Below are 25,012 nucleotides of genomic sequence, written 5' to 3' on the forward strand. Positions count from 1 at the left end.
ATCGAAATTCGTTTATTATTACTTAAGCCGCTTATTAAGTATTTTAACGTTTTATTTAGTTATATCTATAGCTTATACTACCCTAGCGTAGTTAAAAATTACCTTAGGCTAATAAATACTCGTAATATATACCCCTCGCACGAGCTTAGCCTTATACCGCTTTTTAATATTAGTTATGTTCGGATTAACGAGGTTAATTTTTTTACCCTACCCCTTTTATTAAAAAATAATAATTTCCTTTTTAATTATAAAAATCCCGCCGTTAAATACTAGGGGGGTGTTTATTATAAGGACCTCTTTTAGTTTTGTTACGAAGCCTGCTTTTTAGAGCTTTTTATCTTCCTTTTTTATAAAGTTAATATTAAATAGGCCTAATATATCGTCGGTCTATATTCTAACGATCCTAAATTAGTTACCTTTATACTCCGCAATTAGTAAGTACGGGTCGTACGTAGAGGTAATTATTAATAGTTAATTAATATAAAAATTATAGTAAGTAGCCCACTAATAGGTACCCGATTCTACGAGCCTATATAGTAGCTTAAGTACTTTAATAATCGTGCCTTTTAAATACTTACTAGCTATTTCCTTCGGTAGATAGGCTAGGATTCTTTTTATAAGCCCTGTGGCCGATTGGGTATAGGCCTAGGTAATATTACGGCTCTAAATTTCGTATCCCTTTTTCCATAGCGATACTATTAGTACTATTATTAATCGTTAACTATAGCGCTATATAGTGGGCAATTATATAAGTAGCGTTACCTTTTTAACGTTACTATACCCCTAAATTACGTATCTAGACTTCTCGTACGGCTAGGGTGTTCTTTTCTTTTTAATTTTATAAACTATTCGTAATTTAAATATACGGAGGTTTATATGTTTTTTTAGGTCGTATAGGATAAATTAATATACCCCTCGATCGCGAAGAGTATTTACTTTAATAAGATCTAATCCCTTATACGGCTTTTTAGTAGTTATAATTACGCTATCTTTACGTAGTTTAACTACTAGCTCGAAATTAGCTTTCTTTTTTATTATATAAAAAGTGTTAATTACCTCGTTATTAGTAATGAATTACTATGTTAGGGCTTGCTATCGTAGTCTTTTACGACGTCTTACCGGTAGTATTAGTACCCTTTTAGTAATATCCTCTTCTTCGTTATCTATTAATACTACTACGACGATTTTATTAAAGATAATTTCCTATGCCTCTACTACGGGTTATATAGTTTCCCCTAGCTCTTTTTCTTTTTATAGGTTAGAAATTACCTCGTTAGGATCTATATAGTACGGTCTAACTATTATAATTAATACTTCGAGTAGCTAGTTACGATCTCTTATAACTATATAAGAGCGCTCGTTAACGGAAATTAACTTATATAGCCTAGCCTACTATTAAGTAATTTCGCGCTATACTCGTATATCCGGATTTAGTAGTATATCTAAATTATCCCCTATATTAGGCCTATTATATATAGTAATTACCTCGTTAACTTACTTTTTTATACTTACCTCGCGTAGTATTTATATTACTTTTTTAATTACTTAGGCTCGTTAGCTTATACTTAGTAATAGTAATAAAGCTAAGGTCGTTTTTAAATATACTCTAAATACTAATAGCGTTAGTATAAGTCCGTTAGGCCCTATAGTATCGTTATAGTATTTAAGTACTATCTAAAGGCATTCGTCGTCGGTAGAATCCGGATTTTCCTTTTTAATAATTCTAAACGCCCTTTTTAACTACTAGTATGCCCTTTTTACTTTTTTAATACTATAGTGCACTTTAACGGGTACGACTTTTAGTTATATACCGTAGGCCGTCGCATTATCCTTAAATTTTACTAACTTAAAGCTAGTACTAGCGTCGGTTTTAATACTGTCTAGCGGTCCCTAGTATATATTAATCTAGCTTTTTCGTAGGGCTACTTATACTATTTTTACTTATAAATCCCGGAGGAATTGCCCTATTTAGAAAGATATAGCTACGTCGATTATATATAGTACTAACCGACTATTTAAATAAAAAATATCGACGACTATTTCTTAGTTAAAGTTAAGCTTATTACGTAATTTAAACTTAAATTTACATAGGCTCTGCGTATTTATTTAGTATTAATAATATACTTTCGTTAACTACTCTAGCGCCCCTATCTTAATATTATTATTACTTAATTACTTTAGGAGGTTATATAGCCTCGTAACCGACGGGTACCTAAATCTCTAGTATAGTCTTTTAAACTTACTTTTCGTTAAGTAATTAATCGACTTCGTATCGTTAGTAAGCTTTATAAACGCATACCCCTATCGTCGTTCGACTATTTTAAAGTACTTATTACTAAAAATTCTATTCCTCGTATTATCGAATATAATACCTAGTTAATCTATATCTTTTAGATATAAGAGAAATAGGGTATTAATAAGTAAAATATAAAAGGTTATCGTTCCGAAGTACGTCTCTACTTCTACTATACCTAGGGCGACGATTTCCTTATTTAAGCTAAAACTAATCCTCGTAATACCCGCTATTAACGTATTAAGTATTACTAATACGATCTTTTATAGCGCTTAGAATTACCCTTTTCTTTTAGTTAATTATTACGATACCCTAGTATCTAGGATAATCCTATAGAAATTATCTAGGCCGTACTTTTCGCTCGCGTAAAATACCTATACGAGCTTAGTATTTAAAGGATCTAAGTAATATAAAAAAGACCCCTCTAGCTACCCCTAGATATACTTAGTACTATATTCCTTTTTTTTAAATATTAAAAGAGATAGCATCTTCTCCTTAATTACTAAAAATAATAAGCTTCGGCCCTATTAAATTTACCCTTTTAGCCGCCTCTATATCCGTTATTTAAAGGACCTTCTCTTATTATTTATAAATAAAAGCTTACTTATTAAGAACTTCTATTACCCTCTATTCGTTTAGCCTCGTATATCCTCTGGAGGCTAACGGGGTAAAAAAAGAGTAATTAATATTATTAATTTCGTTATAATCTAATTCGTTAGTATAGGGGGTAAGATCTTCCTTATCTTCCGAATCTCCTATAAGGGGTATATACTTTAAGCCGCTACTTTAGCTACCGTCGCTAAGTTTTATACCTCCGGATCTACCCTTATATATAACGAGGAATTAGTTAAACTAACGAGGGCTAGTTTTGCTATCTACTACCCTTAACTTTTTATACTATTCGTATAATTTAGTACGCTTTTTTTTAAAATAATTACTTAATTAATATCTATCCTTTTTATAAATATAGTATTACCTCTTCTATTACCCTACCTATAAGTTAAATCTCTACCTATTTAACGAATCTGGGCCTCTTTATTAGTAATTACCGTATTTAGCCTCTTTTCTTTTTTTATTATACGTTCGATCGACCTAATATTACTAATAAGGGCCGTCGTATACTTAGAAATAGGTTTAGCGCACTATTTTTATTTTAATATTAAAGCTAGATCTTAGCCTCGAGTAGAGCGTCTCGTAGTCTTTGGGTACTTAGTATAGGGTGATTTTTATTTTTAATATACGCTAGACTATAGTATAGAGATATCTAACTTTCCGCTCGTTTATTCCCTTATTTAGCTAGGTTTTCGCTAGCTTCTCGATTTAATTAATAAGCTTTTTAAAAATCTCTAGTTACGATTTACCCTCTATTATCCTAGCTATAGATATAAAAGAAATCGCTCGTAGCTTAGATAGGAGCTCTAGGTTCTTATTATAAGTCTCGAAGCGGCTTCGGATTACGTTAATTATACTAAGAAAGTCGTTTCGATTAAGATTACGCACTACTTCGTAGTAGTAATTAAAGGCTTTGCTTATAAGTATAATATTAATTACCGAATAGTATTAGTATTCTTTAATTCCGACTTTTTTATAATAATCGTAAAATATCGTTAGGGTTTTTTATAAGACCTTATACTTCCCTCTAGAATATAATTTCTTTTTTAAGAAGATCTTTTTAAGGTTTATAAATTGCCTCGTATTTACCACTAGACTTTTAGTATTTATATACGAACCCTGCGTCGCTACGTATTATTAATAACTTCGGGTCGTTTACCTCTTTTTTTATTAGCTAATCGGCGCCGAATTTCGTATTAGTAATAGTAACGAGTTATAGATCGAAATAGGTAGAATTATTAATTATTATATTTCTAGTATTATATTTTACCCCGGTATATCCTTTTATAACGATAGATTTCTATTAGTAATTATAGGGAGGAAATCTAGGTCGTTTACTCTTTTTCTAAATTCGTTAAAGCGATTATACGCTCTATTAACTTATACTTAGTTCTATAGTACGAATTCCTTTTCTATAATTATTATTACTAATATTTCGTATAGCTCTTACGATTATAATTACGTTAGTAATACCCCTCGCCCGTAAAGGAATTTATTAATAGCTTTTATAATTCTTAAGCTTACGCTCGCGAACTATTTATTTAATTAGTAACTAAGGTCGTTTATAATCTCGTAAAATAGGGGTTACCCTTATAGCCCCTTTTTTTTATAAACCTTAGTTAAATAGATTAATATTACGTTAATTTACTTACCGTTAGGCTAATCCGCAATTCTATATATTTACGTCCCTTAATAATCCGGGTTAATATTTACTTACTTATAAGGGATTAGGATTCTATTTAGGATCGGGTTTTATCCTCTCCTTCTTTACCCTAACTTATTAAGGGTTATGCTCTAGCTTATACTCATATTAGCGGTCGCTAGCGTATTTAATTTTAATAAGGATATATTTAATCCGCGCGTAGGTTATAATAAATCTATACTTTCGCTACTTAACGAATTTATTAAGGTTTAGGAAATTCCCACTTCCTCTTACTATCTCGCTACTACTCTCGTTTTTATTATTTTTAGTAATTATTACTACCCTTTTAGGTCGCTAGCTATTATACTTACTAAGATCATCTTTTTTATTTAGTATAAAAAAGTAGGTTTTAGTAGTTCCTTTTTATAATAGTAGTAGTAGACGTTTATATTACTATAAAATAATATAATAATTAGTCTCGGGATCTTTATTAGTTACTAATTTCCGTTATCCCGTATACTTCTAGCTTCCTAAGCCTCGTGCTCTTTATAATCTCTAAATAGCTTCCTTCCTTAACTTACCTCTTCTAAGGTAGTATTTCGTAAGAATAGTCGAAATTAGACGCTAGGCGGCTCGTAGAGGAGCTATATAGGCCGTTAGGAACCGTATAGGCCGTTAAGTACGGTTAATAAAGTTAAGCCCTCTTTTTTATAAGATCGTATATTTTAAAAACTTATTAAAAATGCCTACTTATTACTCGTACGTAGTAGGGTTAAATACCTTAGAGATCTTATTTTTTATAGCCTCTTAGTACTCTATTTTATATCTTTTAAGTAGTCTTTTTTATAACTTAATTACGGTTAAGTAATTATTACTTACTAGCGATCCTTTTTATTACTTAGTTAATTTCTAATTACGGGCCGGTTATAGAAAAGTTATTTAATAAAAAAGCTACTCGGGGCGATAGTAAAAGGCTAGTTACTTAAGTAGTTCTATTAATTAACGTAGTTTAACGTAGTAAACGTTAACCTCTCGTAAATAATAAAGGGCTACGATTACTCAATTCTATACGGTATTTAAGAATTACCTCTTTTTTTATTTATTTTTATAAGGTTAATTAGTACGAATCTCCTATCCCATATAATATTAAGAGGTTATCTCTCCTACGTAGCGAGATACCTTACCGATTTATAATAATAGAATTTAATTACTAATTAGTATTAGTATCCCTATTATAAGGTAGTTAGTTCGAACCGTAGTTAACGAAGAGATTAATTAAACTATATGAATATCTACGTAGGTATAAAAAGGAGGTTCTAACCGTAGGTTGGGCTAGCTACGATAATCGTAAATAGGGCCCCCTAATTGGCCCCTGCGCAGTCGGCTGTATGCCGCGGTCGAATTGGACTTCTAATCCGACACTCAACCTCGATGGCACCATCACTATCAGTGTACAAATAATAGAATCACAACTTTGGACGTGTATCATTCGTCAACAAGAATAGCTACTGCTGCCGCGTCATGCCCATACAGACGTTGCTATGCTCTGCAGATCATGAGCCTCAAGTTGACTTCCGAACCTCCGAGGACAAGAGCCGAATAGACCGAGGTTTGTTCCTTATTTAATCCAAATACTGCCTGGCTTGAGAGCTGAAAATGCAGTTCAATCACCATTGTCAGTTCCTTGATCTCGAGAAAACGTCTAAACTTGAGTACTATGTAGCTTAGCTTTCTCAACAGCACCATGCGCGCTGCCGTCATGACGGGGCCGTATCAAGTTCATATTGATCAGTTTCCAGTGCCACGCATCATCAATACGACTGGCGCAGTAGTTCGGTTCACAACTTCGGCGCATTTTGGTTCAGACCTGCACCGTTATCATGGCTATATAGGAGGGGAGCCACCGTGTGCGCTGCGCCACGAAGCTAGTATGAACCTACTTCTCGGGCAAGAGTATGTCCTACTTAACCACATGAAAGCTAACAGTTATACAGTGGGATTTATTGAGTTCATTGGTAGTGATGCATCACATTTAGCGGTGGGACAATATGTCATCATTCCAGATAATGGCGCTACTGGACACATCGATATGGGAGTTGCGACTGGACCTCGCATGGGCCTAGCCTTCGGAGGTCTTAACGGAGGTCTCCAAGGTTTTAACTCAGATTCTCCTCAAACGTTTTGATTCTTCGTTACTAATGATGCTTGACCAGCTCCTTACGCCCGAGTACTGTTCGCCGACATGGCTCTTATCCCCGTCCCCTTGACCGCCGAGACCACCAACACCAGCATCGAACAAGACTACCTGACCGTTTCCGATGTCTTCTCCATCGGATGGATTGCTGTCACTAGATCCGGCTTTGAGCCCGGCGACACTGTTGCTGTATTTGACGCTGGTCCCGTGGGCCTGTTTGCTGCGTACTCCGCCATACTTCGCGGGGCATCTCGGGTGTACAGTGCAGACCATGTCCCCATGAGACATGAGAAGGCCGCATCCATCGGAGCCGTGCCCATCAACTTCATGGACAGTGATCCTGTACAGCAGATTCTCGCATACGAGCCCGGTGGTGTCATCCGAGCCGCCGACGCCGTCGGTATGGAAGCCATCACTGCCAACGGTACAATGCAGCAAAACATCGTGCTGAATCAGATGGTCGAACTCGTCGCTGCAGGGGGCGGAATTGGCCAGATTGGAATCTACCTGGCCCAACCAAACACTGGTTTGGCTCCGAATGCAGAGAGAATCATGCCGGAAGTCTCGTTTCCCTCGCCCAGTTCTTTTCGAAGGCTATCAGATACGAAGGTGGTATCGCAGATCCCGAGACTGTTGCTGGGGAGCTCGTCAACTTGATTTCCAGAGGTATTGCGAACCAGGCTTCGTGGCTAGCGCATCTATCGACATTGAGGAAGTCCCTACGTACTATGAGCGGTTGAGCAATCAACAGGAGCTCAAGGTATTCATCAAGTTCCCTTGAATAATGAACTCGATGACCGACTAGCCTGTAAAAATGGGCTGAGTGCATCTGCAGGATATCCAAGCACCCTTTCTGGTACTTGGAGTCACGGGTTGTATCCATCCTCGCGACATGTAGACTCAAAGAGTTTACTTGCGAGGAGTCGACGGGCTTTGCGGAAGCACAAATTTCAAGAGCACGGTATATCTGACCAAGGTACCTAGACGTTGCTCTCACTAAACTTCAACTCCTTGTACATATTACGTATTTGGAATAACTTGAGACTGGCTGCTTGTTCTCATCAAGACTTGTCCATGACCAGATCCAAAATTGTAAGATTTGGCCCAGTCCATCTCTTCCCTTTGATGAACCATAGACCTACTGCAACCAGCAGGACGAAGACCATGACTGGTCCGCAATAATTCATGTTCTCTGCAGTTACAGGAATCGTCGAAGGGAAAGGTAGGAATACAATGACATAAAGGGTGTAGACCAAGGCAAACGAGTTGATATAAAGACCGAACCGACCAAGGTTCCACTCTCCTAGTTCAACACCTCCTTTGGAAGAGAAGCGAGCGTACAACATGCTGCTGATTGCGATCGCATAGCTGAGGTAGAGAGCCATGGATGAGAGGGAAGTGATAGCGCCGAAAGCAACGTAACTCGAACTTCCAATGTTGAGAAGACAAAGAGCACAAACAATGAACACTGTGACGATAATGGCGCGAATCGGTACGCGGTGCTTTGGGTGGACGTATGCCAGATAAGCAGGCATGCCTCCGTCCCTGGACCAGGCCCAAGTGAGACGGGATACGGATGCGATGTTGGCCAAGTTGACGCTAAACGAGACGACGAAGAGGCCGGTGATCATGGCCGTCGTGGCGCCCTTGGAGCCGGTAATGCTGAGAAGAATGGTGAGAATTGGACTAGCCGAGTTGAGGGCGTCGTCGATTGAGCCCATTGAGACGAGAATGACGCAGACCATGATGAATCCAAGGCATCCGTTCATAAAGATGGACCAGAACATGGCACGAGGGACCGCAGACTTGGCCTTTCGGGTTTCCTCGCTCATGTGAATGGCACTGTCGAACCCTAGACAGATTGTTAGTCAAAACGTTGGATTATCTCTGGAAGATTGGCTCATACCGGTGAAACTCCAAACACAAGTCAACATGCCGAGATTCCAAGCAATGAAGTTATCCGTCCATCCAGACGCAATGTTGGTTTCCAAGAAGAAGCTGCTCGAGTGTCGAGTCCCCATCACGGCCAAAACCACGACAAAGACGACGAACAAGCAGACATGAAGAACTCCAGCCACAAGCTCAACCCACGGGATCACTCTAAAGCAGTACGTGTTCATCAAACCCTGAATAACGCACATAGCGATGACGAGCACCGAGGTGTGCCAACCTCCCGGCACATAGTTGGGGTGATTCAGCTCAATCATAGACTCCAAGAGAATGATGGTGACGTTCGCAATGCCAGCAAGGAGCGACACATAACCAAACCACGTCGACCAACCCTGGATCCAGGTTGCGAAGCGCTTGACGCGTGCGGGGGCGAGGTGGAACGTCCAGTGGTACTGGGCACCGGCGACGGGTTGAATCGAGGCCATCTCGCCCAACGAAGCGGCTTGTGCGATGGCTCCGCAAAACACGATGACGAAGCTGAAAATGAATGTTTGGGGTCCGCCGTTGTAGAGTGCAAAGTACATGTTTCTTGGGATGGAGTCAGACCAAGCACGGCCATGAATCTTTAGAGCGGATCGACAGTATACTTACGTGCACATGCCTTCCCATAAGGCCATGTAGGTCAACGAAAATGCGAAGAGCTGGGAGAAGGAGAACACTCTCCGCGTTCGCGTCTGGTTGTAGACTTCGGATCCATGTTTTGACTCGTTTGCGTCAATCTGACTGGCGTTTTTGGCGGCGGGCAGCAGCTCGATTGCTTCTGCGGGAGCCATGACGAGATGCTCGAGAGACCAATTGAGGCAGTAATAGAAGGGAAGTCAACAACAAGAAAGCGTTCTGAGTTTCCTTGATGTAAAATGGGGATGAATGATATGCTTTCGATCCGCGGCACATGTAAGAGTCTCTTCAAGGAGTCGAGTTGGGGAAGATTAAAAGAGCCGGGCAGCACCTCCACAGCCTTGGCCAAATGCTGCACCATATGCACATAAATATCAGCAGGTGTAGCCACAGACGAGAGAGATGCGAGACAATGACCCCAGTAGCCGCAGTAAGCTTGCAGATGGATGGGCGACTCTGAACGTAGGGAATGATTGGCGAAGGGAGTATCCGGATCATCTCCTTTGATGCAGCTACGGTTGGCGGTTGGAAATCAGTACCAACGAGATTTAATCAAAGATTCGGACTAGGTTCCGCTGAATATGCATGTTGAAGCAAACACTGCTTCCTCGATGGGAACTATTACCGACCAACAGGTGGCCTCCGCGGTGGGTTCGAGCCGGGGTTCCTGCATGCCGGGAGGGGTTCGACCACACGGACTCTACCCGTACCGTTCCCGGAGCTACTTGGCATCACCGGACCCTCCAAACTTTGCAGTTGGATCGATCACATATTGTCTCTGCCGGTCAGATTCCGTTGTGGTCATCACTTCGTTAGTCGTGGGCTGAAGAATACCCGGGTACCAGGGTTACGCTGCTTTGCGCCCATGTATTCGTCACTTCTCCGTGCGATCTCCCAGCGCGACTCAGGGTGAGGGAATCGATATCCAAGGTACCTGCAAATATTCTGACTCCGATCCTAGGTGAATCTGGTCCGGATGTCTGAGCTCCTCTGCAGAGAATGTAATCCGACTCATTGATCGATCTCACAACGATGGTCTGGATGCTTGCATGTGGCTGGGGTTTAGGGACTGCTGTCTTCTGAGAGGCATGTGTCCGAGCCAATGAACGCAGTGAATACTAATTGGGCATAATCAAGTTGGAGAGCAAACTTTGCCAGGTTACGCGCGGAAGCTTACTACTTTACGTGCCATTTCAAAAAGTACGCACTAGAGTCTGGATACGGACACATGAAGTGTGATGTTTCCAACAGTCCCAACGAAGCCTGCCATGTTGATCTTAAGGACCAGACTCAAGATGAGTTCAATTTAACTGCTCGACATCTCATTTTGTCGGATTGGAAGTCCAATTCGACCGCGGCATACAGCCGACTGCGCAGGGGCCAATTAGGGGCCCTATTTACGATTATCGTAGCTAGCCTAACCTACGGTTAGAACCTCCTTTTTATACCTATATAGATATCTAGATAGTTTAATTAATCTCTTCGTTAACTACGGTTCGAACTAACTACTTTATAATAGGGATATTAATACTAATTAGTAATTAAATTCTACTATCGTAGATCGGTAAGGTATCTTACTATATAAAAGAGACGACTTCTTAATACCGTACGGGATAGGAGATTCGTACTAATTAACCTTACGGAAGTAAACGAAAAAGGGGGCAATTCTCGAATACCGTACGGAATTAAGTAATCGTAGCCCTTTATTACTTACGAGAGGTCGACGTCTACTACGTTAAACGACGTTAATTAACGGAACCGCTTGAGTAACTAGTTTTTTACCGTTACCTTAAGTAGCCTTTTTATTAAATAACTTTTCCGCAGCCGGCCCGCAATTAGAAATTAACTAGTTAAATCGGTAAAAAGAAATACTTACGTAGCGACTACCCGCCTAGTTAATTAGCGCGACGGGCGAGCTCGATAGTATAATATAAAAGAGCACCGCGCAATTAAAAAAAGGGATCTCTAAACGTAAATATTCTTAGTTAGTATAATAAGAAGCGTATAGGAGTTATTAAGCTAAGAGATCTACGGTATATAAAAAAAGTCTACTACTACTAGGATCTCACGGGTACGACCTCAAGCCCGCAATCTAAATAACCTCCCCGTAGCTCCCTTAACTACCCCCTAAGTATTACTTAGGAATATAGTATAGGGGACGGTCTAACGAGGGAGGAGGGGATTTAGAGATTACGGAGAGCACGAGGCTTAAGAGGCTAGAAGTATATAGAAAAGCGGAAATCGGTAACTAGTAAAGATCCCGAGACTAATTATTATATCGTCCTACGGTAATATAAACGTCTACTGCTACTATTAAAAAAAGGAACTACTAAAACCTACCTTTTTATACTAAACGAAAAGGAGGATCTTAATAAGTACGATAGCTAGCGATTTAGAAAGGTAGTAGTAATTACTAAAGAGGGTAGAAACGAGAGTAGTAGCGAGACGGTAAGAGGAAGCGGGAATCTCCTAGACCTTAATAAATTCGTCGGGTAGTAAAAGCACGGATTTACTACGGCTAGTGCGCGGATTAAATATATCCCTATTAAAGTTAAACACGCTAGTAACTACTAATATAAGTATAAGCTAGGGCACGACCCTTAGCGAATTAAGGTAAAGAAGGAGAGGGTAAAACCCGATCTTAGATAGAATCCCTATCCCTTATAAGTAGGTAAATATTAACCCGGACTATTAGGGGACGTAGATATATAGAATTGCGGATTAGCTTAATAGCGAGTAAATTAACGCGGTATTAATCTATTTAACTAAGGTTTACGAGAAAAAGGGGCTATAGGGGTAACCCCTATTTTATAAGATCGCAGACGACCTTAGCTATTAGCTAGACGAATAGTTCGTAAGCGTAAGCCTAGGAATTACGAAAGCGGTTAATAGATTTTTTTATAGGCGAGGGGTACTATTAGCGTAATTATAATCGCGAGAACCTTACGAAATCCTAGTAGCGACGATTACGGAGGAGGAATTCGTAATATAGACCTAGGTATAAGTCGATAGGGCGTATAATCGCTTTAACGAATTTAGAAAAAGGGTAAACGACCTAGATTTCCTTCTTATAATTACTAACGGTAATCTATCGTTACAAAAGGATATATAGAGGTAAAATATAGTACTAGAAGTACGATAATCGATAATTCTGCCTATTTCGATCTATAGCTCGTCGCCGCTACTAATACGAAATTCGGTACTAATCGGCTAGTAAGAAAGGAGGTAGACTACCCGAAGTTACTAATAGTACGTAGCGACGCAGGGATCGCATATAGATACCGAAAATCTAGCGACGAATACGAAGTAGTTTATAGACCTTAAAAAGATCTTCTTAAAAGAGAAATTATATTCTAGGGGGAAGTATAAGGTCTTATAAGAAACCCTAACGATGTTTTACGATTACTACGAAAAAGTCGGAATTAGGGAACACTAATACTATTTAGTAGTTAATATTATATTTATAGGCAAAGCCTCTAATTACTATTATAAAGTAGTGCGTAATCTCGATCGAAACGACTTTCTTAGTATAATTAACGCAATCCGAAGCTACTTCGAGACCTATAATAAGAACCTAGAGCTCTTATTTAAGCTACGAGCGATTTCTTTCGCATCTATAGCTAGGATAATAGAGGGCAAATGGCGAGTAGAAATCCTCGAAGAGCTTATTAATTAAATTAATAAGCTAATAAAAACCTAGCTAAATAAGGGGACTAACGAGTAGAAAGTCGGATATCTTTATACCGTAGTTTAGCGCGTTTTAGAAGCGAAAATAACTCTATATTAAGTACTTAAAGACTATAAGACGCTCTGCTCGAGGCTAAGATCTAGCTTTAATATTAAGGCGAGAATACTATACTAAACCTACCTCTAGGCGTACGACGGCCCTTACTAATAGCATTAGGTTAACCGAACGTATAATAGGAAAGGAAAGGAAGCTAAGTACGGCAATCGCTAGTAGGGAATCCTAGATTTATTAAATAGGTAGAGATTTAACTCGCGAGCAGGGTAACGGAAGAAGTAGTGTTTTATTTATAAAAAGGATAGATATTAGTTAAGTAATTATTCTAAAAAAGAGCGTACTAAATCGTACGAATAATATAGAAAATCGAGGGTAGTAGATAGTAAAACTAGCCCTTATCGATTTAACTAATTCCTCGTTATATATAAGGGTAGATCCGGGGGCACGGAACCTAGCGAAAGTAGCTAATTTAGTAGCCTAAAATACCCGCACCCTATAAGAGATTCGGAAGATAAGGAAGATCTTACCTCCTATACTAACGAATTAGATTATAACGAAGTTAATAATATTAACTACTCTTTCTTCGCCCCGTTAGCCTCGGGAGGATATACGAGGCTAAACGAATAAAAGGTAGTAGAAGCCCTTAATAAGCAGGCTTTTATTTATAAATAGTAAAAAAAGGTCCCTTAGACAACGGATACGGAGGTAAGCAAAAGGACGAATCTAATAGCGCAGAATTCTACTCTCTTAATATCTAAAGAAAAGAGATAAGGTACTAAGTAATTCTAGGGGTAGCTAGAGGGGTCCTTTTTATACTACTTAGATTACTTAAATACTAAGCTCGTATAAGCATTCTACGCGAACGAAAGGTACGGCCTAAATAATTTCTATAGGATTATCCTAAATACTAGGGTATCGTAATAGTTAATAAGAGGAAAAGGGCAATTCTAGGCGCTATAGAAAATCGCGCTAGTAACGCTTAATACGTCGATAATAAGTATTACGAGGATTAGCTTCGGCCTAGGTAAAGAAATCGTCGCCCTAGGTACGGGAGAAGTAGAGACGTACTTCGGAACGATAACTTTCTATATCCTACCCGTTAATACCCTATTTCTCTTATATTTAAAAAATATAGATCGACTAGGTATTATATTCGATAATACGAAGAACAAAATCTTTAGCTATAAGTACTTCGAAATAGTCGAACGATAATAGGGGTACGCGTTTATAAAGCTTACTAACGACACGAAGTCGATTAATTACCTAACGGAAAGTGAGCTTAGATAACTATACTAGAGATTTAGCTACTCGTCGGTCGCGAGGCTATATAACCTCCTAAAGTATTTAGGTAATAATAATATCGAAATAGGGGCGCTAGAGTAGTTAACGAAAGTATACTATTAATACTAAATAAATGCGCAGAGCCCACGTAGATTTAAATTTAAATTACGTAATAAACTTAATTTTAATTAGGAGATCGTTATTAATATCTTTTACTTAAATAGTCGACCGGTCCTATATATAATCGACGAGGCTATATTATTCTAAGTAGGGCAATTCCTGCGGGATCTATAAGTAAAAATAGTATGGGTAGCTCTATAAAAAAGCTGGATTAATATATACTAGGGACCGCTAGACGGTATTAGAACCGACGTTAATACTAGTTTTAAGTTAATAAAATTTAAAAAAAATGCGACGGCCTATAGTATATAGTTAAAAGTCGTGCCCGTCGAAGCGTACTATAGTATTAGAAAAGTAGAAAGGGCGCACTAGTAATTAAAAAGAGCGTTTAAAATTATTAAAAAAAAAAATCCCGATTCTAACGACGACGAATGCCTCTAGATAGTACTTAAATACTATAACGATACTATAGGGCCTAACGGGCTTATACCGACGCTTTTAGTATTTAGAGCATATTTAAAAACGACCTTAGCCTCGCTACCGTCGCTAGACGTAAGCTAGCGAGCTTAAGTAGTTAAAAAAGTAATATAGGCACTGCGCGAGGTAAGTATAAGAAAGTAAATTAATAAGGCAATTACTATACGTAATAGGCCCGACATAGGGGTTAATTTAGATATGTCCCTAAATTCGGATATACGAGTATAGCACGAAATTACTTAATAATAGGCTAGGCTATATAAATTAATTTCCGTTAACGAGCGTTCTTACGTAGTTACGAGAGATCGCGACTAGCTACTTAAGGTATTAATTACGGTAGTTAGACCATATTATATAGATCCTATCGAGGTGATTTTTAGCTTATAAAAAGAAGAAGAGCTAGGGGAAGCTATATAACCCGCGGCAAAGGTATAAGAAATTATCCTTAACGAAATCGTCATAGTAGTACTAATAGACGACGAGGAAAAGGAAATTGCCGAAAGGGCACTAATACGTCGCGGGAGACTACGATAGTAAGTACTAACGCGGCAATTTATTATTAGTAACGAGGTAATTAATACCTTTTATATAGTAAAAGAGAAAGCCGATTTCGAGCTAGTAGTTAAACTACGTAAGGAAGGTATAATTATAACTATTAGAAAGCCGTATAAAGGATTAGATCTTATCGAAGTAGATACTTTGCGCGATCGAGGGGTCTATTAATTTATCCTCTACGATCTAGAAAAGTATACAAACCTCCGCATATTTAAATCGCAAATAGTTCGTAAAATTAAACAAAAAGGAATACCCTAACCGTACGAGAAGTCTAGATACGTAATTTAGGGGTATAGCGACGTTAAAAAGGTAACGCTACTTATATAATTACTTACTATATAGCGCTATAGCTAACGATTAATAATAGTACTAATAATATTATTGCGGAAAAGGGGATACGAGATTTAGAGCCGTGATATTACCTAGGTATATACTTAATCGGCCACAGGGCTTATAAGGAAAATCCTAGCCTATCTACCGAAAGAAATAGCTAGTAAGTACTTAAAAAGTACGATTATTAAAATACTTAAGCTACTATATAGGCTCGTAGAATCGGGCACCTATTAGTAGGCTACTTACTACGATTTTTATATTAATTAACTATTAATAATTACCTCTACGTATAACCCGTACTTACTAGTTACGGAGTACGAAGGCGACTAATTTAGGATCGTTAGAATATAAACCAACGATATATTAAGCCTATCTAATATTAACTTTATAAAGAAAGAGGATAAGGAGCTTTAAAAAGCGGGCTTCGTAGCGAAGCTAAAAGAGGTCCTTATAATAAATACCCCCTTAGTATTTAATAGCGGGATTCTTATAATCGAAGGGGAAACCGTCGTCTTTTAGTAAAAGGGGTAGGGTAAGAAGATTAACCTCGTCGACCCGAACGTAACCGATATTAAGAAGTAGTATAAGGCTAAGCTTATGCGAGGGGTATATATTATAAGTATTTATTAGCTTAAGGTAACTTTTAACTACGCTAGGGTAGCACAGGCTATAAATCTAACTAAATAAGACGTCGAGGTACTTAATAAGTAGCTTAAGTAGTAATAAACGAATCTCGATCGAGGTCTCGTTTACTACCTAATCGACCTTACGACTAGTAAGCTCTACGTCTTCGTTAATAGGTTATTTACGAATAATAACGACCTTACTTCGTAATTAGGGTATATTATTATCCTAACTAACGAGAGTATAAATAAGAGCGAATTTACTATATATAGTAATATAATCTATTACTCGTTAACTAAAAATAAGCGGGTAACGAGAAGTATACTAGCGTTAGAGGTTTATAGTATAGTTAATAGCGTTAACCTCTCTTACGCAATTTTAACGACGCTAAAGAAAATTACTAATCGAATTAGCTTTTTACTTATTCTAACGGTTATTTATACCGATTCTTACTCGCTATACGAATGCCTCGTTAAATTAGGAACGATAAAGGAAAAGAGGCTTATAATCGATATTATAGCCCTTAGGTAATCGTACAAAAGGCGCGAGATACTTAAGATCCGTTAGATTAATAATAAAAATAACCTCGCAGACGCTTTTATAAAAGTAGTACTAAATAAGGGATTAGAGTAATTCGTAAGTAGCGGAAAAGTTACTATATAAATAGAGGGATAGGTTATATAAAAAGAATAGAGAAAAGGGGGAAAAGGAGACGACTTAATAAACGGGCCCGAGGTCGAATTATACCTCTAACCGTAGCGGTTAAATTAATAAAAAAAAGAGAAAGTTAGTATTAAATTAGAAGTCTAATTTAACTACGGTATATAGCCGACTACGCAGGGGCCAATTAGGGGCCCTATTTACGATTATCGTAACTAGCCTAACCTATAGTTAGAACCTCCTTTTTATACTTACGTAGATATCTAGATAGTTTAATTAATCTCTTCGTTAACTACGGTTCGAACTAACTACCCTGTAATAGGGATACTAACACATTTGGTCTTTTGACTCCATATCATATGTACCACGAAACTTCTCGTCACATTAGATGTTGGCCCACAGGCAAACTTCGCTTCCATCCTTGGAACACGTAACAGAACCAGAGTGGAAATTTCACCACGCGCACACACAGAGAGGGTTTTTTGAGAACCCGACGGAAGGACTCGAACTATATAATAATCTCAAAGATTTGGTAGGCAGTCTGTCACCCTTCTTACGCACGAAAGAGAAGGCTCCGTCATGTGGGATTCCCAAGCACATGTATTACCTGTTCTTAGCAAGTGCACATGTATGATTAACTCATTGAAGACACGACGGAGTTCACACACTAGCATGCTTGAGCCGAGCAACCCTACTTTAGATTCTGTTTTGGTTGATTTGCTCGATACATGGCACGGAGCTGCTGTGTAGATCTTCGCAAACTACTCCGGATTCTGATCAGAACGCCGGGCTGTTGGATCGATGATGAATTGCCCACACAATTACCATGGGCCTGTCCTGCCCCCCCCCCCCCCCCTTTCGTAGCTCAATGTAGCTCAAGGTGCTTATTAATTACAAAGTTTAAACACTCTATAACCCCATTAAGGAAATAGTAAAACCACGAGGAGGAGGCTTAACTAAATCCTTTTAGCGAGGATTATATTAATAAACTAGCTAAGTATAGCTATTAGTATCCCTATTATAGGGTAATTAGTTTAAACCGTAATTAATAAAAAGATTAATTAAACTATATAAATATCTACGTAGTAGGTATAAAAAGGAGGTTCTAACCGTAGGTTAGGCTGGCTACGATAATCGTAAATAGGGCCCCTAATTGGCCCCTGCGTAGTCGGCTGTATGCCGCGGTCGAATTGGACTTCCAATCCGACACTATGCCTCCTCATTCACTCCATCAGTAATCACGGACGACTGAATCTTGCAAAAAAAGTACTCTTCGGTGCCATCGCTGCTTGGGGCATCTCTGGAATAACGATGACGGCCTTTCAATGCTCCCTACCGCAGCCGTGGCTTACCACTGCTGGTAAGAAGTGCCCAGGCCGAGAGGGTATTTTCCTCTACAACGGCGTGATGGACATCTTTACGGATGTTTGTCTATGTATGCTTCCCGTCGCTATGATGTGGAAAGTGCAGACTGCGTTGAAGAGAAAGGCAATGGTTGTTGCCCTTTTCACCACGCGCATCATGTAAGTTGCTCCGATATTTCAATTCAGCGATGTATCAGTTGACAAATCTTTCGCACAGCATTCCTATAATCACGATTCCGAGACTGATTCACACACATATCATGGTAACAGACTACACTGACACGACATGGAACGCTGTACATCACATCATATGGTTACAAGTCTCACTAGGCATGTCAATCCTCACAGCATGCATCCCAAGTCTGAAGGGAGTCATCGACAGCCTCCTCGGGTCCACCTCCGTGGCCGCCATTCAGGCACCTTACCATTTGTCCTCGTCAGGCAAAGACGGCGGTAGGCTTCAACCAACGACTTGGCCGATCGGCAGCGGGTCCAACACGAGACCGGGGTCTCATCTGGCGAGCGGCGCAGGAGATTCGAGGATCGCGAGGGCTGGTTTGGCTAGAGTACCCGAGTGGTCGGTCGGTTGCAGGGTCCACGGTTATGTAGAGAAAGTAGCTTTCGGTCGCAGTGAGAGTGTGAGGAAATTGACTGAAGATGGAGAGTTTGGGGCGTCTTCTGATGAGAGGCGGAGATCGAGCTCACAAGAGGGGTCCATGAAGTCTGCTGAGGCTGACTTGCGATTGTAAATTGAGATCATCTGATTTATTTGCATAAGTTACAAGAACTATGTTAATTGAGCTCTTGGGGGAAATCATCTCGGTTTCGAATCACAGCTCTGTGTATTCGGATAGTCTTCGGAGAGAAATAGCATTTGTGACTCATCTCACTAGATTTGGAGATAGAATCAGCCATGAGTGAGCTTGGCAAGACAAAATCTCACAACTCTCTGGTCCTGCCTGTACAAATCCAATTGGATGAGTCAAATATGACCTGCAAGACGCTGAAGATCCGCGACAAATCGTTCTAATTCATTCGCGTACACGAGCACGGGAACTTTCGATGAGAGCGAGTGGACGAATGAGATCTCACACCAGTAACCCGAGGTGGCGCGATCCTACATAGTGCTGCGGGTTCGGGGATCCGGAGTAGTGGAGATGTATCCACTAGATTGATCCGCTTGGAGTACGTATAGTATCCGGAGTCGACGGGAATCGGAATGCATTGCCGGCGTGAAAACTTTCTCTTCTTGTTGCAGTCGCACGGACAGTTGTGTACGCTGGCAGGGCTGTGTTCCTGACCTTGTCCTTCCCATTTCCATCCCTTATTATCCCTCGCATTCGCGGTGCAGAACGGCCCGATCCCAAGACGCGTTTGACACCACCCAATCCAGACGGAGAAAGTAAAGGAAAAGGAAGACAAAGGCAGACAACCATCCTGGAAGAACACACAGACTCCCTCTGATGCACCTCAGCTTTGGGCTAATCAAAGCAAACCTTACGGGAACCTAAAATCCTCAGCTGGGCCCCTGGCTGCTACCTTGAAGACTTAATTGAAAACCCAACACCTGCCACCTCACCTTTTTTCCGCCCTACCCTTCCCGTGTCATCTCACACCCTCGTTCTGCGACCGAAAGTAGAGCCGTCCCCCCCGCCATGGACCCCCGCGACCGAGACGACCGCACCGGCGAGACCACGCCGCTGCTGTCGGATCAGCCGCATCACAAGCCGGACATTGAACCGGCGGGTAGCGGTGGTTGGCTGTCGGAAGCATGGCTCCTCTGTCGGTACTCATTACCGCTCATCGCCACCTATCTGCTACAATACTCGTTCACCGTCATCACAACATTCGTGGCTGGCCACCTCAGCGCCGATGACCTCGCCGCCGCCAGCATTGGTCTGACGACCATGAACATCATCGGCCTAGCTATCTACGAGGGCATGGCTACCGCCCTGGACACCCTCTGCGCCCAGGCCCACGGCTCTGGTCGCCTTACCGCCGTTGGCCTACATGTTCAACGCATGCTCATTCTCATGGCCCTCGCTACCGTCCCCATTGGGCTCTTCTGGGTCTTTTCGCCATCGGTTCTCTCCCTATTCGTCAAGCAGCACCACCTGGCCGTCAAGGCCGGCACGTTCCTCCGTGTCAGTTTGATCGGCATGCCCGGCTACGCCGCCTTCGAAGCCCTCAAGAGGTTCCTCCAGGCCCAGGGCGATTTCAAAAGCGCCATGGTCGTCCTCATTATCTGCGCCCCCATCAACGCCCTTCTAAGTTGGCTGTTCGCTTTCAAGCTGAACATGGGTCTGGAAGGCGCTGCCCTGGGCCAGGCTCTGGCTAACGACCTGCGTCCCGTCCTTCTGCTCATCTACATCGTCGTCTGGGGCCAGTGGTCGCACCAGTGCTGGGGTGGATTCTCTCGCAAGGCCTTCACTGAGTGGAGCGTGCCGGTGCGACTCTCCATCGCCGGATCGGCTGTCAACCTGGGCGAGTGGGCTGCCTTTGAAATCTTGACGCTCAGCACATCCTACCTGAGCACCGAGCATCTTGCCGCACAAACTATCTTGACGACCATCTCCGTCGTCATGTGGCACATCCCCTTCTCCATCTCGGTTGCCATCAGCACCCGCATCGGTCACTTGATCGGCGGCGGGCTCGTAGCGACCGCTCGGCGAGCCACAACCGTATACGCCATCGTCTTTACCGTCGTCGGTATCCTGGACGCCATTCTAATCTTCCTATTCCGCCACCAGCTCGCCCTTGTATTCTCTGAGGACGCCGAGGTCCAAAGGCTCACGTCCGACTCCATGCTTGCGGTTGCGGCTTTCCAGCTCATCGACTCCATCATCAGCGGATGCAACGGCGTGCTGCGGGGTCTCGGCCGGCAGGCGGTCGCGGCTTTTGTCGTATTTGCCGTGAACTATCTGGCTGCAGTGCCGCTCGCGGTCTGGCTCGAGCTGGGATCACCAGGCCTAGAGTTGGATGGTGCCTGGATAGGCCTTGGTGGCGGCATGGTTGTCATCGCCATTATCGAGTGCATTTACATGAAGGTGATCCGATGGCAAGACTGTGTCGAAAGTGTGAGAGATAGAGAAGGCATGTAATGGATTCATTCCAATTCAACAAAAAGCGGACTAGCATACAAATACCATAGACAAGTTGATTAGACTTTATCATTTTCACGATACATCGGTCCCCCAACTGTAAGGAAACTTCATCTTGGCCGCACCGTTATCCCTAGTTCCCTATTGAGTGCGCCGCTAAAGAACACTATTTCGCTGACGTATGCAGCATGACAGCATTTGACATATGGTGGTGATGAGACGGAGTCGCGTGAAGGAGAGACCACCTGGCGGGGACCACCTCAGCCCCTTTTCAGTGGGCCTTTGCCTTATGTCAGCGAGGCTCCATTAGAACAGTGCGATGCACAGTCTTCACATCCAACCGTCGGCATGTTGAATGGACGACTTGCACCTTCACGTCTGCAACTATCTACAACCTGAAAGCACAACCTCAAACAGCAACCTGCTGGCTTGCCCAATTCCGACAACAAAGTTACCCAGGACTTCTAATCAATATCGAAGTCTTTTGACCACTGCCGCCGTTCAAGGCTGCCCAGCCAATCTCGCATCGCCACTAAATGGCGGTCCATCGACGTTGAGAATAAGTACACGATGCCCGGCACCGGGGCCCAAGCCCATCCCGATGCTGCCCAGGAGCGGCCGCCTTGTACGGTCTGCTACGATCTCGACAAGGCGCATATGCCTGGATCTGTCGACTACATGGATCTTTTCTGCGATCTCAGGAGCATTGTTAAGGCCGGTAAGAAGGGATGCCAAATATGCTACGCCATCAAAGTTGCTATCTTTTGGGGCAATAATGTCAACGTTCCCAAGAAGAGTCTAATGCTTGATGATTCATACGCCGTCATTTACCTGTTTGAGACTATCTCTATCCAATCATCTGTCAAATATCGGGACTCCACGAACAATGTCATTGTCGTGAAGGGCCTAGTCGATTTGTTCACGAAACCAGGTGAGAAAGTGATGAACCTTCAGAGGGCTTTCAGGATGGATATTGACGCGTTCGAAGGCAAGCCGCTGCCGTGGAAGTCTATCGGAGTCTCTAATGAGATTCCTCTCAAACTACACCTTAAGCATCGGCAGAAGACGATCCGTGGATGGGTCGATGAATGCAATGCAACACACAAGGCATGTGGCACGAGGATGTACCCGTCTGAGCCCGGTCTTGCTCCTCGGCGATTCCTGGATCTTGGAAAAAGCCCGCGGAACGGTATCAAACTGGTCGAATCTTGTTCAGTCTCCGGTCCCTACATCACCGTCATCCACGGCTACGCCGGACCGTTACCGGCTCCTTCATCGCTGACAACCTCGGAAAACTTCGACCAGCGCCAAAAGTCTTTGCAGTGGTGGCAAATACCTGTGGCCCTGCAAGAGACCATGACGGTCGCTAGTGAATTGGGTTTCCGGTATGCTTGGGTCCAGGAATTCTGTGTCATTCAAGACATCGAAGAAGACGTAAACTGGCACTTGGCTCGAGAGGATATCATCTTTGGACGGTCATACCTCACTATCGCCTTGACAAGCGTTAAAGATCTCAGGCTGAGCAATTTCGGCCCCAAACGACAGAACAGCATAGCCGGCGTCGAAAACGCGGGTAGATCCGTTGCCATTCAAGTCAGTAGATTTGGCCGCCCACACTACATTTATGCTCGGCAGAGTATGCTTTGGCATGACGCGGCATTCGCCAACAAGACCTTGTTGCGGCCCGTGGATGATGACGAAAAATCAAATGTCTCTGAAGAACACCATGAACTCCTCCAGCATGGCCCTGCTTTCCAACGCCTTTTGCTGTCTCGCAGGGTGCTCTATCTGCACAAGTCAGAGCTAGTGTGGGACTGCCTTGAACGGCCCAGATGCGAGTGCGATAGCCCGTGCTTTGGACAAGGACGAAAGGTCATAGTGAACATCCTGCAGAAACACACCTGGATTTCGGGCGGGGCCGTGTCGGGAGGCACCGTCGGGTCTCCCGACTTTGTGCTCAAACTTTACAAAGCCCTCACGCCGGCCAGCCCTGAAGAGAAGCTGGCAGTTGTCGCCGGCCTCTTTCGACAAATCCTTCGTCTCAATGGAAGATCCTACTTCGCCGGCATCGCAGTAGACACACCTGAAGAGCTGTCGCGTGACCTTCTATGGACCACCCTGCCGCCTGAGAGGGCGCAACCGAACCAGCTTGACCAAGATTCCCCATCTATCACAGACGCATATCGACATCACACCAGTCGCATCCCGTCATGGTCCTGGGCATCCATGGTTCTGAGCAAGGGAACTACATTTGGAGGAGCCTCACAGCTATCGCCAGGCAACACATTCGACTTGGTCTATCGCAGTATGTTATTCGGCTCCGTGGGAATGTTCTACGACGAGTTGCCCGGATCCGACGATAGTCTGCTAGCCACCAACTACCGCATAAAAGCCAAAGCGGCGATTCGACCGATCACTGCCGTGCCACCGATAGGCAGAAGACCCCTAATCCCACATCTGTTTAGCTGTTACGACGGTGGTCCCTTGGATCGCAATTCTCACATGATCTTCCGGTTTCTGCCGGATTGCGCGAGGCTTCGCGGTTCGTTCCAAGCCAGTGATGGGTTCAAATGTTACATTATGCTGCTAGGCGTCGTGACGCCAGTTGGGCATGACCGGGAGTGCCCAATCAACCAGTCTTGTACCTGTGCACATACTGAAAACCACCTGCAAGTTGGCTTGGTCCTGCGAGAATCGCTGCGGAATGAGGGTGCATTCGAGCGGATTGGGACGTTTGCAGTATCGGAGACTCGCGGCATGTTCTTGGGAGTCGTGCCGCGTGACTTGACCCTAGTCTGATGCAGAATGGATGGCTTTTTTTTAGCTGCTGGGGGGACTTTTTGTTATGCCAAGGTCGGCATAAATCAATACCAATTTCCAAAGAATGACAAGACAACCTCGATGATTTTTTCCTTCATGGAAAGAAAGTAGGACGACTTCTAAAAATGCTAGATATGCTGGTAGTCGAAGGTCGTCGGAAGTGGGGCACGGCCCGGCCATGAACTGACATGTCCGGCTCTCTGATGCAAGTGATAGGAAGCACGCAACAATGCAAACATTGATAGGCATCTGAATTCGCTTAACTTATCTCAAGTGTTGATGATTGACGTTTCCGTAATGCCTTTGAGCACTTGACACTAGGCACACAGTTACAATTCGATGCACATGCAGAGCCTGACCAAGCCCCTCTCCATCCATCTGCTAGTAGCTGCCAGTACCTACTGCCAACTGCCGGACAGTCACAAAACCAAAAGGGAGGACACTGCAAGCGAGAGGTGAAGTATCTCAAAATGCAAAAGAAGAGACGCGATCGGTGGGACTCGAACCCACAGCCTTCCGATGATCTTTTACTCGTAAAAGTCGGACGCTCTGACCAAATTGAGCTACGAAAGCAACCGCTGTTGGATGACGATTCCCGCTCGGATTGGGGCTTAGGTATTGTTTGC

The 25,012-nt window shown here is 42.4% G+C and overlaps 4 protein-coding genes and 1 non-coding gene across 5 annotated transcripts; 3 read left to right on the top strand and 2 right to left on the bottom strand.

Moving 5' to 3' along the window:
* Positions 1-6,291: 6,291 nt before the first annotated feature.
* CLUP02_15381 (alcohol dehydrogenase GroES-like domain-containing protein) lies at positions 6,292-7,522 on the top strand (the record flags this gene model as incomplete). The annotated part of the gene is made up of 4 exons (XM_049294305.1): positions 6,292-6,454; positions 6,542-6,700; positions 6,761-7,267; positions 7,422-7,522. 4 exons carry the CDS (start codon positions 6,292-6,294, stop codon positions 7,520-7,522), a joined length of 930 nt encoding a protein of 309 aa, XP_049151451.1.
* A 280-nt stretch (positions 7,523-7,802) lies between these two features.
* Positions 7,803-9,464, bottom strand: CLUP02_15382 (uncharacterized protein; the record flags this gene model as incomplete). The annotated part of the gene is made up of 3 exons (XM_049294306.1): positions 7,803-8,593; positions 8,648-9,219; positions 9,283-9,464. 3 exons carry the CDS (start codon positions 9,462-9,464, stop codon positions 7,803-7,805), a joined length of 1,545 nt encoding a protein of 514 aa, XP_049151452.1.
* Positions 9,465-18,277: 8,813 nt separating this feature from the next.
* Positions 18,278-19,214, top strand: CLUP02_15383 (uncharacterized protein; the record flags this gene model as incomplete). Its single annotated transcript, XM_049294307.1, has 2 exons — positions 18,278-18,624; positions 18,683-19,214. 2 exons carry the CDS (start codon positions 18,278-18,280, stop codon positions 19,212-19,214), a joined length of 879 nt encoding a protein of 292 aa, XP_049151453.1.
* Positions 19,215-20,120: 906 nt separating this feature from the next.
* Positions 20,121-24,365, top strand: CLUP02_15384 (MATE efflux family protein; the record flags this gene model as incomplete). Its single annotated transcript, XM_049294308.1, has 3 exons — positions 20,121-21,542; positions 21,762-21,880; positions 22,073-24,365. 3 exons carry the CDS (start codon positions 20,121-20,123, stop codon positions 24,363-24,365), a joined length of 3,834 nt encoding a protein of 1,277 aa, XP_049151454.1.
* A 506-nt stretch (positions 24,366-24,871) lies between these two features.
* On the bottom strand, positions 24,872-24,959 carry CLUP02_tRNA282. Its single transcript has one exon. It is a non-coding gene; the product is annotated as a tRNA-Lys (tRNA).
* Positions 24,960-25,012: the final 53 nt, after the last annotated feature.

This window comes from Colletotrichum lupini, chromosome 8, assembly GCF_023278565.1.
Source record: "Colletotrichum lupini chromosome 8, complete sequence".
NCBI classification, from domain to species: Eukaryota; Fungi; Ascomycota; class Sordariomycetes; order Glomerellales; family Glomerellaceae; genus Colletotrichum; species Colletotrichum lupini.